At 40.9% G+C, this 15,582-nt stretch overlaps 1 protein-coding gene across 1 annotated transcript in view; it reads right to left on the bottom strand.

Moving 5' to 3' along the window:
• ADAMTS16 (ADAM metallopeptidase with thrombospondin type 1 motif 16) overlaps positions 1-15,582 on the bottom strand; it is a 184,644-nt gene that overhangs the window by 134,764 nt on the left and 34,298 nt on the right. The window contains exons 4-5 of the mRNA XM_023218246.1: positions 4,281-4,542; positions 64-263 (exon numbers count right to left, since the gene is read on the bottom strand). Of these exons, the coding sequence (XP_023074014.1) occupies positions 64-263; positions 4,281-4,542 (462 nt within the window). The remainder of the gene's footprint in view (positions 1-63; positions 264-4,280; positions 4,543-15,582) is intronic.

Genomic DNA, 15,582 nt, shown 5'->3' with positions numbered 1-15,582 from the left:
CACACACACACACCCTATGAACTGCAATGACACAGATGGCCTCAACTGGAAGGACGATCCTACCATGTTGAGTATCGTGAGCACGTAGGTCGTGATATTTTCATGGCCATGGTTTTGCATCATCTTTTTGTCGACCACCACCAAGGTCTCCACGTTCAGTTCTTCATTTCTATGGGACCTCAGAAGAGAGCGCTTATGCCGTAAGCAAGACTTATACTCATCTGGCAAGATGAAGAGGTCTTCCTTGGGAGGCTGGGGCATGTCTATGGAGGGACATATGGAGGGCAAAGGAAAGCACAAGTCACACACAAAATCAGAGCCATAACTCATCATAGAGAAATTTGGTCTCAAAAATCAACGCTTATGATAAAAACCACATAACTTTAAAACCTTGTGATGCAGAAGCTTGTATTAAAGTAGCACTCTAAATTTAAGTAAAATTCATGTAGTCTAGGCGTCATGGAAATCGTGGCTGTATTTCCCTTTATATAATTTCATCCTAATTTAAAACAGCAAGAAAGGGCACTCTTTGACTCTGACTCCTAGCATCTGGTAGCAAAAGGGTTCAAAAACTTTGAGCATAGGGATTTGTAGAACAGATTCCTCTGCAAAGACAAAGCAATGGAACAAACAATTACAAGAACACGAGCTGGCTGGCTTGCACTGTTTTCCTACTTGAAGACTTTTAATGACTTGACAATGTTTAAAGTTGATTTCAATGTCTGGACACATAACTAGCTTGTCTACACTGTTTCCAGTGGATTATAAAATGCTTGAGGCAGCTCCACTTCACTGAAGAGCTTAATTTCCTAGAAAGCACCATAAATATTTATGTAATTTGATTAGAAGACAAAGCATACACTTTTCTCTTGAAGTAATCCCTTTAAAAATATTTTTGGCATGTATAATCGTTGGGTTAACACTACATTGAAAACAATTAGGTTTAGTGGATGCCTCAGAAAATGTGGTTAAAATTGTTTCATGTGAAAGTGGACTTCAAAAAGCCCAGATATTTAGGTGGCGTGCACACAAAATCTATGCAGACTGTATTCAAGGAGCATACTGTAAGCAGATGCTATTTTGTTTGACTAGTGCATCCAACACATTTTATTTTCCTTTGCTAACATACTTCCAAAACTAAATAAAGCTTTTGGAGAATAATAATGATACCAGCTAATGTTTATTGAGCACTCATCATTTGCCATTAATGTTTATGCAATGCCCATAGGTGTGAGCCCTACCCTAGGCGATGTCTCCGTGTAACTTGTGCAGTCTGTACCCCAGCCTGAGCACGGGGTTCTAAGGATGAGGTCATGAAGGCAGAGGAGAGGAACATGACTTGCTCACACCCCTTCCTTCGAAAGTGTTAGAAATGGCTATCAGATTTGGACAGTGTGGTCCTAGAGCTCTTATTCTTAATTACCACTGGTGGAAAAGTGTCTTTAGGATGAAAACAACATGTTAGCACAGGACCCAGCAGCTGCAGGTCCTCAGTATTGGGGGCAGGGGTCAGAAACTCCATGGGGTGGTGATCTCATGGGCCTTGGCTCTGAAAACCCCTCACCAAATGGAGCCTGCAACATTGTCCCCAGAACACACAGGCCTCAGCTGCACACCCACTGTCACCTGAAGGGCAGCCGGTCCACTAATCAGCCTGAGGTCCAACCTCACTATTGGTTTTCAGCAAATCAGCCTGCCTCTGTTTGCCCTTTTCCACCGAAAAATGCCTGAGTGAACACAGAAAAGGCTCCCATTTTCGGAACAGGAGACTCTAATAGGAAAGAACCATTGTAAGTGTGAATTCCACCAAGACAGAAGAGCAGGACTGCCCTGAGTTCAAGGGAAAGTCCAAAAGCCTCAGGGACAACATGGAAATATCAATGCACAGATGGCACAGGGCCCTGACGATGTGTCCATGCACAGGTGACACAAGGCCTTGAGGTGCATCATGCGTAGGTGACACAGTGCCCTGGGGGGTGTATCTGTGCACAGGTGACATGGGGCCCTGGGGGTACAGTGCATTCACACACAGGTGACATGAGGACCTGGGGGTGCATCCATGAACAGGTGACACAGGGCCCTGAAGATGCACGCTCCAGTGGGAAGAACTGCTGTCAATTCTGTTGATCCTGCTCACTTTTCCGGGGACTGGGCTGGTCACATGGCCCCTGGCCACTCGAGGCCCAGGAGTGCAGTACTGTCACCAGCATAGCCCAGAGGGGGACAGAAATATGTGGCAAACTAAACAGCAGGATATCAATCACCAATGTTCTCCACCTACAAGAGGCATTTTGTTGAGCTTTCTTTCTCTAGTTTTATTATGAAGAGCATGGGAACTTATTTAAACTTTTCAAATACGAACTGTATTATAGAGTTTAGTATCCTTTTTCAAATAACTGCCTTTCACTTACCACCACTATTACAATTCTGAAATGTCTCTCAAGGCAACATACACTACACACACACACACACACGCTCACATGCCTATGCACACATGCCCAGATGCGGACACCACTCTGCGGGTCATCTCTACCGCCTTGCACACAGAGCTGTGCCTAAGCTGTGCCACCAGCCTGAGTGATGGTGACCACCTTCAGAGAGGAATGAAAGGATCACAGTCCTCTCACAATGGTATGCATTGCTTGATGTTTTCAAGGTCCACTGCAGCATCTGCTTAAGAGCCTGGTGTGTGGTCTGTCAAAGTGGTTAAGACGGCCCTACTATCTCTCCTGCTGAGATCCAGGTGTGTGGGCCACTTTATCTCCTTGGTATATGGAATTTGTCCTGCTCTGACCAAACCCACACCATGAGCCCTGGCAGCAGAGTCCTGGCTCTGACCTTATGGACGCCTCCACCATGCATCTGGGTCCTGACCTGTCAGTCAAGACAGCCTCAGGCAGCTATTGCTGATATGCACGCCCTTTTCAAACACTCACCCAACCTCAAGATTCCCAACTCTCTCAGCCTCCTGCTCACCTCCCTTTGTTCTCAGCATGGTTCTTCCTGCTACCTCCCCCACACCTGAGCCCACTAAGCTCATCTGGGGTGTGACGTTTTCAAGTCATCTGAATGCAGTATATGACTTTTGGGGGTAGGATGAAATGGGTTTGGGGGATGCAAAGGCACTGACAGTTTAACAAGCACTGATTCTGTTGTTGTAGGTGCCAAGAGATTTTTGTTCATTCACTCATTCAATGAGATTCACTAAGTACTTGCAACAGGTCTGCCTCTATTCAGGGTGCTGGGTAGAGCAGTCATAGAAACCAACCAAGCAGGAAACGATGGGCTGCGGGGAGCAGGGGCGGTCCAGAGGCTCCTGGGGAAGGTTCACCCAGTGATGCTTGAGGAGAGAGCTCAAGGAAGTGAGGCACATTCCACAAAGCACCCAACTTCGATTCCTGAATTTCTGAGAGGTTTCTACATAAAATGTAAATAACAAGTCATTTCCTAAATGGTCATGACAAAAAAGACTTTGATAAAGCCTGGGTGATAAGTTGTAGGTATATTATGTCACACTGAGTCTGCCCTTTTGATGTGGTAATGTATATAAGTATGCATATAAATGAATTACCTCAGCAGGAAAACTATGTGGGCTTGAATAAATCGAACCTCAAAAATATAGAAGGACTGAGTAGTGATGCCAGGGTTCTTTTGAAGATGTCTGGTAGATTCTATACTTCTGCACACTGTGTCATTTAATCTGCCCAGGAAAGAGTTCTTTTTCTTTCTTTTTCTTTTTCTTTTCTTTTTTTTTTTTTTTTTTGAGCCGGAGTCTCGCTCTGTTGCCCAGGCTGGGGTGCAGTGGCCAGATCTTAGCTCACTGCAAGCTCCGCCTCCCGGGTTCACGCCATTCTCCTGCCTCAGCCTCCCGAGTGGCTGGGACTATAGGCGCCTGCCACCTCGCCCGGCTAGTTTTTTATATTTTTTAGTAGAGACGGGGTTTCACCGTGTTAGCCAGGATGGTCTCGATCTCCTGACCTCGTGATCTGCCCGTCTCGGCCTCCCAAAGTGCTGGGATTACAGGCTTGAGCCACCGCGCCCGGCGAAAGAGTTCTTAAAAAACATCATTTACCATTATCCATCCACCTGCTATGGAGAGACGTCCCGTGCTGAACTTACAGATAAGGGACTCTCTCTGGAATCATTGCTTCAGTTTAGCAACGACAGATCAATAGATTTCACCTCGTGGCAAACATGCTTTGAAGAAAATGTACAAGGTTCCATCAGCTTAGATAAATGTCAAAATCACTAAATACACGCAAAGATTCGCCCTTACATACATTTCTTGCGTCTTCCACAGAAATGCTGTTTTTGTGGCAGTCCCAGGTGAAGGTCACTGCTGTGCAGGGGTTGATGCGCCAGCTCCCATGTCCTGGAGGTCACCAGGACCTCACTGGCCCCAGGAGCATGAGGCTCTGTGGATCTCTTATACAGTATGTGGGATGGGGAGCTGCCCTGGGCAGCGCTGCCGAGTTTCCACAAGAGGTGTGAAGGAAGTGGCTTTAGGAAGTAATCTGCCTCTTCTGTTCGTATCATGCCTGACTGGAAAAAATAAAAGGAAAGAAAGAAAACACAATTAGACTTTCTGTTTGAAGCCAGGGCCGATTCTCCAAGCACCGCATTTGTTATCCTTCTCTCGGAAGCATGCTCTTCCCTCCAGTGACAGCGAACACTGGAAAGGTTCAGAAACCCCGGCTGAGAGTTAGCAATGGGAAAGGCCCCACACACAGCCTGAGCTCTCGGGCTCTGCATCCCTGCAGAGAGGCCATCGTCGAGCTGCTCCGGGACTGGACTCCAGGAAAGAGAAAGGGACAGAGGGTGCACAGCATACCAAAGTCAGTTAATTTACACCAAAAGTAATGACGGTGCAAGAAAGAACACCTGCACACTTACATATTAAATATTCATATTGGTGAGGGGTCTCAGATAAAGAAACAAAAATTAGAATCCTAATAGGGTAATGTGCAAAACTCTGTTAAAGCGAATTTGAAAACAAAGCAAATGTTACACTTTCTAGAAGAGTGTAACTTAACAAAATTAATCCTGAGGAAAGCATAAAAAATTTTTCTTGGGGAATCTGGAAGGTTTTTCTAAGCAAGATATTAAAGAAAATAGGAAAGCAGTGATTTTATAAAAATACTAAAAATGTCTGTAGAGCAAAACAGACTAAATACAGTGTTCAAAATCGTAGAGACAGGCCGGGCGCGGTGGCTCAAGCCTGTAATCCCAGCACTTTGGGAGGCCGAGACGGGCAGATCACGAGGTCAGGAGATCGAGACCATCCTGGCTAATACGGTGAAACCCCGTCTCTACTAAAAGCTACAAAAAACTAGCCGGGCGAGATGGCGGGCGCCTGTAGTCCCAGCTACCCAGGAGGCTGAGGCAGGAGAATGGCGTAAACCCGAGAGGCAGAGCTTGCAGTGAGCTGAGATCCGGCCACAGTACTCCAGCCTGGGTGACAGAGCGAGACTCCGTCTCAAAAAAAAAAAAAAATCGTAGAGACAAAATCGACAGATTGCTTTTTTACCTTTTGGGGTGATAAATATTTTTAAGATCTTGGTAGCACGATTGTTGGTGAGCATGAGGACAAACAGGCAATCTTACATTCTGGGAAATGTAAACGGAGGCCCCACTCGGGAGGCAGCCCCAGGGCCAGCCCATATATCTGTGCACTACAGACATCATGAGTTAAAGTGCACAATTCAACTTCAGGGAGTTAACTTTTGGGAATTCTCGCCAAATATTTCTTGTAAGCATTTCTTAAATATCAGTGCACCAGGTGTGAATGTGTATGGCAGCATTGTTTATAGTAACAAAACAGCCAAAACAAAACTAAAAATAATAAAAACAGGAAACAATTTAAATGGTTACCAGTAAATTTAGGGTCAATTTTCAAAGTACATTTATTTAATTGGAGGTTATATAGCTCCTACTAAAAGTTGGAGTTATGTACTGATGATAATTATAATTAAACATGTTTTTTAGTTCCTGAAGCTGAGGCCCATATTTTCTATGTACTACCTATTGATTACTCATCAATAGGTAAGTTCTGTAAGGTATCACTGTCCCCATTTTATGGGTGAAGAAATAGATATGTAGAATGATTCAGTAATGTTTTCAAGGTCAACTGGCTAGGAAATATAGTGTAAGGATTCGAATGAAATCAAAGTACATTCAGAACTTGTAAGTTTAAGGTTTATACTACAGGGTTTCCAAAAGGTATTAATTTGTTAAAAGTGCATAATAGAGTATATAGTGTGCTCTCAATTATGTTCATTTTAAAAGTTGTGTATCTACACTTAAAGAATTTTCTTGGATGACTGAAGATAAATTCAAGTCAAATTGGATGGTGGAACAACAACCATCTTCAGGGGGAAAGCCTCTTCAGGAGGAGAAAGTTGAGTAGGAGGGATGCAAAAAGAAAATTATACTTCATTTTTATAGCTGTCTGCACTATTCAAGTTCAAGTCTGTGCATTCTTTCTTTTAAAATAATGTCAATGGCATTGCTGGATCATTGGATTACAAATGAATTTTAAAAGTCCTAATAAATGTTATTACATATTGCTCTAATTTTATAATGCAATCATCTCCTATTGTACCCATCAGGGTACCATTTAGAGCTCTCCAACACTGAACTATTAGTGTTACTATTGTGCCGATTTTTTCAGTGATTTTGCAAATCTAGTGCTGCACACTGACTGAGACGCTCACTAGGTATTCTCAGCTGCTGACCCACGGCTTCCAATGTCCATTCTAAATCTGTTTCTGATGTGGGAAGCCTGTGTCTGATTCTCACTTGGGAGTTGTGGGGAGACTTCCCTTGCATTAATGTCCACGTAGTGAAGCCCTGTGTGGGGCTGGGCTGTCCTGGGTGAGTCTGGGCATTTGTACAGTGTGAACTGCAGGCATGGAGGAGCACTTCCTAGACCTTGAGAAAATGCCAAACACAACTCTCAAGGAAAATAGGGTTTGGGGTGGGAGACATAAAAGAAAGAGGAGAGCAGGTTTATCAAATATTGGGAGAGGAAGCATTGGCTGCAGTGTTACCACTGGGGGTGAGAGGAGGCAAGACCAAGGTAAGCTTGGTAGACTATCAGAGAAGCCATCAGCACCACCATGGGAGGTAGACCTCCTGGGGCCCGAATACCACATAGCCATGGGAAAGTGAAATTCTTGGAATTTATGCCCAAGATTGAGGGAGGAGGCAGAGGCAGTCTTTCCTGCAGTGCTATTCATGAATGACTTTGGAACCTTCTTGACCTTCTAGAACTCCAGGAACTAAACGAAGACACGACAACACTTTACCTTTTGCAGTTCTACCAGGGAATGCCAAGTGTGAAATAAATTAAATAATGGTTAGAGCCAATTAGGTTTCGACCTTTTTGCATTTTAACTGAGAAGCGTAAGCAGTCATCGATGTGTTCAACCTTGTATAACATTATCCAATTAGTTTCTCCATTACCTAAGGTAACCAGTTTAGGTATTAAACCAAAAAAGAAGAAAAGTTCATGCATGGCTTAAAACAATAACAACACTTTTTGGTATGCAAACAATTGTTCACTTTTCAAACCACCCCTCAGAACATGATTGGCTCTTTAAGAACCTAGAATAGACATGATTCAGTATCTCCCCTGCAGGTTGCAGTAGACTGATAGAAGGCAATGGCCTGGTGAGCTGGACACTGCAGAATTTATCATCCCATTCTCATACTTATTAGCTGTGTGACTTTGGATGATTTACTCAGCCTTTCTGTGCTGTTCTGTCATCTAGGATGCAGATATAAGAACAGCCACTTGTCACGAGTTTGTAAGACTTAATATTCTTAAAGTATATGATCTAGTGAACATTCAAACAAGATATGCTGAATTAATAAAACGAAGGATGTAAAATATCATACGTCATCCTGATGATCTTTGCTCTCCTTCTGATAATTCAGAGAGCACCTGAGGAATTTTTCACTCTGCAGCTGGAGATCCCTCTGAAGCCCTGAGTGTTGGTATACCCAGCACCACAATCATCTCAAACACATTATTGTTTCTGATCTGCTGCTTTGCTTTTTACACTCTTTCTGGCTTCCTGGCCTACACACTTGTGATCTAAGACAGCTGTTTCCTATTCAGAACCATCTCCTCCTTTTCTCCTAGGCTCAAGGCTACATTCTGGGTGGCCCAGGCTAAGAGGACCAGATCCCCAGGCGAAGGTGTCCGGCAGCAGTTGGCAGATTTTTGAATTTTCATTAACAAAGTCATCAAGCATTATACTTATTTCAATAATAACTTAGTCTGAGTCACAATATTCAGTATTTAAATAATCTCCAATTTCATTAAATATATAGAGCATAGTAACTGATAAGACTGATATTTCGACATCCCTTGATAAACAACAGATAAAAATACAAAAAAAGTTACTTCATTAGTTTGTTGCATTATTAGTTTGCAAGCTATTCTAAAAGATAAGGTAAATTGCAGAAGATTAATGTTTTCTTCTTATCAGAATGAAGAATGTTTGTTTGGAAACTCAAAATGTCTAGAGGAACCTGCCTGTAGCTCACAGTAACCACTGGAATGTCAGGCGGGTGGATTATTAACCAGGCCTCAGAAAAGGCCAAGTCCTTCAGGCTTTGCAAAGGCCAGGCTTTGTTCTCACAGGGCCTGCCTCTCTCATGACCAATTCTGGAAATCATTTTACAATAGAAAACTCACCAAACACTTATGTTGCCTTCATAAGAAATGAGGCCGGGCGCGGTGGCTCACGCCTGTAATCCCAGCACTTTGGGAGGCCGAGGCGGGCGGATCACAAGGTCAGGAGATCGAGACCACGGTGAAACCCCGTCTCTACTAAAAATACAAAAAAAAGTTAACCGGGCGCCGTGGCGGGCGCCTGTAGTCCCAGCTACTCGGGAGCCTGAGGCAGGAGAATGGCGGGAACCCGGGAGGCGGAGCTTGCAGTGAGCCGAGATAGCGCCACCGCACTCCAGCCTGGTGGACAGAGCGAGACTCCGTCTCAAAAAAAAAAAAAAGAACGAATATGTGTTGTGTTACTGCTGGGAAACGCTAGTTCTGAGCAATGTAAGTAAAGAAAATATTGAAGCTTGGCAGTAGGATGTTTACTGTAGTATATTTGTTGTCATCCATAATTAAAAGTTGGTAGATTTCTATTAATTGTGATCTGTTGAGATTCATAGAAACTGCTCATTAAAGTTTTCATGAATCAAAAAATAAAATAGAAATTAAGAAGAAATGAATAAATGCCCAATCACTGAGATTGTCTCTACTGCAGTGAGAGAGACTCCCAGTGAACCAGTTCTAAGCGTGTCTCAGGTGACACTCTGTGCCCTTTTCATGAGAGCTACCTATCAATAAACACAGTAAAGAAATCATTGGACTCATTATGAGAAAGAGGCATTTTAATTTTCAAGTGATTTCATTTTTACTCTCCTCCATCTTTTCTCCTGAAGTATCATTCGTTTTGGGAATATTCTATGCATTCTAGGTCTTCTTAGTGATATTTCAGAAACGCTAGACAGTTTCAACTTTTGTCAAACTTTAATCAAAGTGAAACTTTGCTTTTTATTTAAGAACCAAATAGGAACCTACACCGAAAGCCACAGTGAGTTCTGTTGTGTGATTATCTGTGATATCTTGAAAATAAAAATTTGGCTAAAATTTTCTAAGAAGTTTAAATAAACCAAAAAGCTTCCTTTTTCTCCAAGAAATTTTGTATCTGTTTCTTTTTGTTCCTCTCTCCACTACACCTGACTTAGGCACTGGGCTCACTCAACCTTTCTGTCTTCAAGAACAATGGGGCTGATACACCGGTCACAGGAATCACGCATCGTCCTAAACCCAAAGAAGTCCAGACTTCAAAATTTCAGTCATTTTCTCAGCTGTAAACTTGGCCCCGGTCACTTTCCAGTGGCTTATATATAGACTCAAATTACTAACGTTTTGACACTGGACACACTGACAAAGTTTCTGGTTAAAGCTGAATCTTGTGAGTGATGAGTTATTCCCATCACCCTACTCCATCAGAGAGGCCTCAGTCCTTGGTTTCTTATAAAGCCCAGTTCCTCCTACAGTGACATCAGCACACATTTGTAAAACATGAATACCTGTTGTTTGTGCATGAGGAGGAGAGGGGGTAAGGGTGAGGCAGGGCTGGACGAAAGAGAAGCAGGACTGGGAAGGAGTCATCCGGAAGTTGACTGGATAAAGGCATAGATGGAATTGTTGAGTTCTACCTGGATCTTGTGGCCTGGCTAAACTGGACCAGTGTAATAACCATCCCAGCAGCAGAAGTGTGACTTGGGTGAAGTGCCAACTGTCTACATGCCCCACAAATACTGTCTTAGATGGCCAACATGCCTCCCATCCATGGTTTCTGCACAGCTGGGCACACCTGAATCATCAGCCAATCAGACTTTGATGAATTCTATGGCAGCAAGAATGCCAGAGAAAGCAGACTATAATTGAATAGTATAATTTAAGAATGCACTATCATTATCCTTAGTTATTCCAAATTATCATTGACTGTAGATTTACTCAAAACCATTCCTGTATCTATATGGTCCTTGTTCACTAGGAGAAGCAGTGGTTTTTTTCGTATGTTAAACTCCCATCACTGAAGCCTCAAGGGTACAACACTGAGAACATTCACATTTCTGGCCTTGTTCTTAGAGCATGAAGAGCTCTCATATTTTTAGCATTTAATACTCATTTAATTCACCTGGACATTAATTAAATTTACCAAGATTTCTTGCCAAACTCGACAAGCTAATCTTCATAGTGATATAACTTTTGATTAGAGCTCAGATGAAAATGATATTTGTGACTTCCTCCATCCCTGGCTGAAGAAGGAATCTGGAGTGAAAGGTGATCCTCTGTTAGGGGTAAATACTTTTTACCCATGTCTTAGGGTTTTCTAAGAAGGGAAGGACACAGGCGCATAGGACTTCTCAAACCCAAAGTGCAAGAAGGAAACATTTCAGTGGGAGAGAGGACGTTCTCAGCATTGTCCTTGCCCGTGGTGTCAAGGGGAGGGTCAGGTGGAGGCAACCAGCTGTGAGTGAGGAACAGCACAAGCCTGCTGAGAAGCCGATATTAAGAAGGCAGAGCCAGATGGCCAAACAGAAGCTTCCACCAAACCTAGAATAATATATGCAGAGAAAATATCCCTAAAACCTGAAGGAGAAATAAAGACTTCTAAACAAACAAAAGCTGAGGTATTTAATCAACACCAGACCTGTCATCCAAGAAATGATAAAGAGATTTCTTCAATATGAAAGAAAAGGACATTAGTGAGCAATAGAGAAATCATGTGAAGGTAGAAAACTCACTAGAAATAGTAAATTCATAGAAAAACACAGGATTTTATAATACCATAATTACGTTTGTAAGTCAGTTATATCTTGAGTAGAAAGACTACAGCATCATCAAAATAATAACTATACCATCAAAAATAATAACTACAGCAACTTTTTGAGACATGATACAGTAAGATACAAGTAAAAACAACAAAAAGTTAGAATGCAGGAGGACAAAGTTAAAGCACAGAATTTTTATCAGTTTTCTCTTTGCTTGTGTCTTAGTTTGTTTGTGCAATCCTGATAAGCAGTCATCAGTTAAAAGTAATGAGTTATCCTGTAATCCCAGCACTTTGGGAGGCTGAGGCAGGCAGATCATGAGGTCAGGAGATCAAGACCATCCTGGCTAACATGGTGAAATCCCATCTCTACTAAAAATACAAAAAATTAGCTGGGTGTGGTGGCGGGCGCCTGTAGTCCCAGTTACTCAGGAGGCTGAGGCAGGAGAATGGCGTGAACCCAGGAGGCAGAGCTTGCAGTGAGCCAAGATCACGCCACTGCACTCCAGCCTGGGGGACAGAGTGAGACCCCATCTCAAAAAAAAAAAAAGTAGTGAGTTATTATAAGATATTATTTGCAAGCTCATGGTAACCTCAAATAAAAAAAAAGATACACAAACAGTAAAAAGCAAGGAATTAAAACATACCACAGAGAAAATAACTTTCACTAAAAGGAAAACAAGAAGGTAAGAAATAAAATGCCACAAAAAACCCCAGAAAACAAATGACAATATAGCAGGAGCAAGTCCTTACTTAACCATAATAAAATTGAATATAAATAGACTAAACTCTCCAGTCAAAAGACATAGAGTGGCTGAATAGACTAAGAGAAAAAAACAAGACCCAATGACCTGTTGCCTACAAGTAATTTCACTTACAGATATACATAGACTAAAAATAAAGTAATAGAAAAAGATATTCCATGCAGATGGGAAGGAAAAGGGCTGGAGTCCTAAACTTATATAAGACAAAATAGATTTCAAGACAAAAACTATAAAAAGTGACAAAGAAGGTCATTACATGTTGATAAGAGGGTCAGTTCAGCAAGAGGACATAACAATTGTAAATATATATGCACTCAATATCGCAGCACCCAGATATAAAAAGCAAATTGTTACTAGAGCTAACAGAGAAATAGATCCCAATGAAAAAATAGCTGGAGATTTCAACGCCCATTATCAAGACAGAAAATCACCAAGGACACATTAGAATTAATCTGCATTATAGACCAAATGAACCTAACAGATATTTACAGAACATTTTATCCAATAGTTGCAGAATACACATTTTTCTCCTCAGCACATGAATAATTCTCAAGAATAGACCATATGTTAGGCCACAAAAAAAATCTTAAAAAATTTTAAAAACCCTGAACTTCTATCAAGTATTTTCTCTAACCACAATGAAATAAAACTAGAAATCAGCAACAAGAGGAATTTTGGAAACTATACAAACACATGGAGATTACATAATATGCTCTTGAATGACCAGTGGGTCAATGAAGAAATTAAGAAGAAAATTAAAAATTTATTTAAAAAATGATGATAAAAATACACCATACCAAAATTTATGGGATAAGGCAAAACTATACTAAAAGAAAAGTTTATAGGAATAAGTGCCTACATCAACAAAATAGAAAAACTTCTAATAAACAACCTATTGGTGCATCTTAAGGAACTAGAAAAGCAAGAGCAAACAAAACCAACAATTAATAGAAGAGAAAAAATAAATATCAGAGCAGAAATAGATGAAAGTAAAACAAGAAAACAGTAAAAAGAACAACAAAATGAGAAGTTGGTTTTTTGAAAAGTTAAACAAAATTGGCGAACCTTTAGCTAGACTAAGAAAAAAAAGAGAGAAGACCCAAATAAATAAGATTAGAGATTACAAAGGAGACAGTACAGAAATACAAAGAATGATTAGAGGCTTCTGTGAACAGCTATATGCTAATAAATTGGAAAACGTAGAAGAAATGGATACATTCCTAGACACATACAAACTACCAAAGTTGAATCATGAAGAAATCCAAAACCTGAACAGACCAATAACAAATAATAATATCAAAGCCATAATAAAAAATCTCCTAGGGAAGAAACACCCAGGATCTGATGGTTCTACTGTTGAATTTTACCAAACATGTAAAGAATTAATACACTCCTACTCAAACTATTCTGAAAAACAGAGAAGGGAATACTCCCAAATTCATCCTAAGAGGCCAGTATTATCCTGATATCAAAACCAGATAAGAACATACCAAAAAAAAAAAAACAAACAAACAAACAAACAAAAAAACGAAACTACAAGCCAATATCCCTGATGAACACTGATGAAAAAATCTTCAGCAAAACACTAGCAAACCAAATTCAGCAAGACAAAAAAGATGATTCATCATGACCAAGTAGGATTTATCTCTGGGATGTAAAGATGCTTCAACATAGACAAATCAATCAGTGTGATGTTCTGTACATCACATGAAGAGAATGATGGACAAAACCCATCAAATCATTTCAACTGATGTTGAAAAAGCATTTGACAAAATTCAACATTCCTTCATGATAATAATCGTCAAAACACTAGGTATAGAAGGAACATACCTCAACACATTAAAAGCCATATATGGCAGACCCACAGTTATTGTCGTACTGAATGGGACAAAAGCTGAAAGCCTTTCCTTTGTGATCTGGAACACAATAAAGATGCTCACTTTTACCACTATTATCCAAAATAGTACTAGAAGTCCTAGCTAGAGCAATCAGACAAGAGAAAGAAATAAAGGGCATTCGAATTAAAAAGAAAGAAGCCAAATTATCCTTCTTTGCCAATGAAATAATCTTAGATTTGAAAAAAATCTAAAGATACCACCAAAAAATTATTAGAATTGATAAATTCAGTAAAGTTGCAGGAGATAAAATCAGCATACAAAATTCAGTAGCATTTCTATATGCTAACAATGAACAATTTGAAAAAAGAAGCCAAGAAAGTAAATTCATTTATAATAGCTACAAATAAAATAAAACACCTAGGAATTAACCAAAGAAGTGACATATTTCCACTATTAAAACATTAGGGAAACTCTCCAGAACACTAGAATGGGCAAAGTTTTCTTGAATATACCCCATAAGAACAGGCAACCAAAGCAAAAATGGACAAGTGGGATAACTGCAAGTTTAAAAGCTTCTGCACAGCAAAGAAAACAATCAACAAAGTGAAGAAGCAACCCACAGAATGGGAGAAAATATCTGCGAAGTACCCATCTGACAAGATATTAACAACCAGAATACATAAGGAGCTCAAACAACTCTACAGGAACAACATCTAAGAATCTGATTTAGTAATGGGCAAAAGGGCTGGGCGTGGTGGCTCACGCTTGTGATCCCAGTACTTTGGGAGGCTGAGGTGGGCAGATCACCTGAGGTCGGGAGTTCGAGACCAGCCTGGTAACATGGAGAAACCCCATCTCTACTAAAAATACAAAATTAGCCAGGTGTGATGGCATATGCCTGTAATCCCAGCTACCTGGGGGCTGAGCCAGGAGAATCGCTTGAATCCAGGAGGTGGAGATTTCCATGAGCCGAGATCGTGCCATTGCACTCCAGCCTGGGTGACAGAGTAAGACTCTGTCTCAAAAAATAAAGAAATAAATAAATAGAAATAAAAATAAAATAAAATTTTAAAAATGGGGGAATGTTATGAATAGATGTTTCTCAAGAGAAGACGTACAAATGGCAAACAGGTATATGAAAAGGTGCTCACCATCATTAGAGAAATGCAAATCAAAACTACAATGTGATATTCTCTCACTTCAGTAAAATGGCTCTTATCTGAAGAACAGGCAACAAAATGCCGGTGGGATGTGGAGAAAAGGGAATCCTCGTATACTATTGGTGGGAATGTAAATTAGTACACCCACTCTGTAGAACAATTTGGAGATTCCTCAAAAAACCAAAAATAGAGCTACCATAGGATTCAGCGAACCTATTCCTACATACATTTCCAAAAGAAAGAAAATCAGGATATCGAAGAGATGTCTGCACTCCTATGTTTATGACAGCACTATTCTCAAAAGCCATGGTTTGGAAGCAATCCAAATGTCCATCAAAAAACAAATAGATAAAGAAAACATGGCCGGGCGCGGTGGCTCAAGCCTGTAATCCCAGCACTTTGGGAGGCCGAGACGGGCGGATCACGAGGTCAGGAGATCGAGACCATCCTGGCTAAC

This window comes from Piliocolobus tephrosceles, chromosome 4 (genome assembly GCF_002776525.5).
Source record: "Piliocolobus tephrosceles isolate RC106 chromosome 4, ASM277652v3, whole genome shotgun sequence".
In the NCBI taxonomy this organism is placed as follows: domain Eukaryota; kingdom Metazoa; phylum Chordata; class Mammalia; order Primates; family Cercopithecidae; genus Piliocolobus; species Piliocolobus tephrosceles.
Note: the sequence above shows the minus strand (reverse complement) of the source record. Positions and strands in the feature narration are given on the sequence as shown.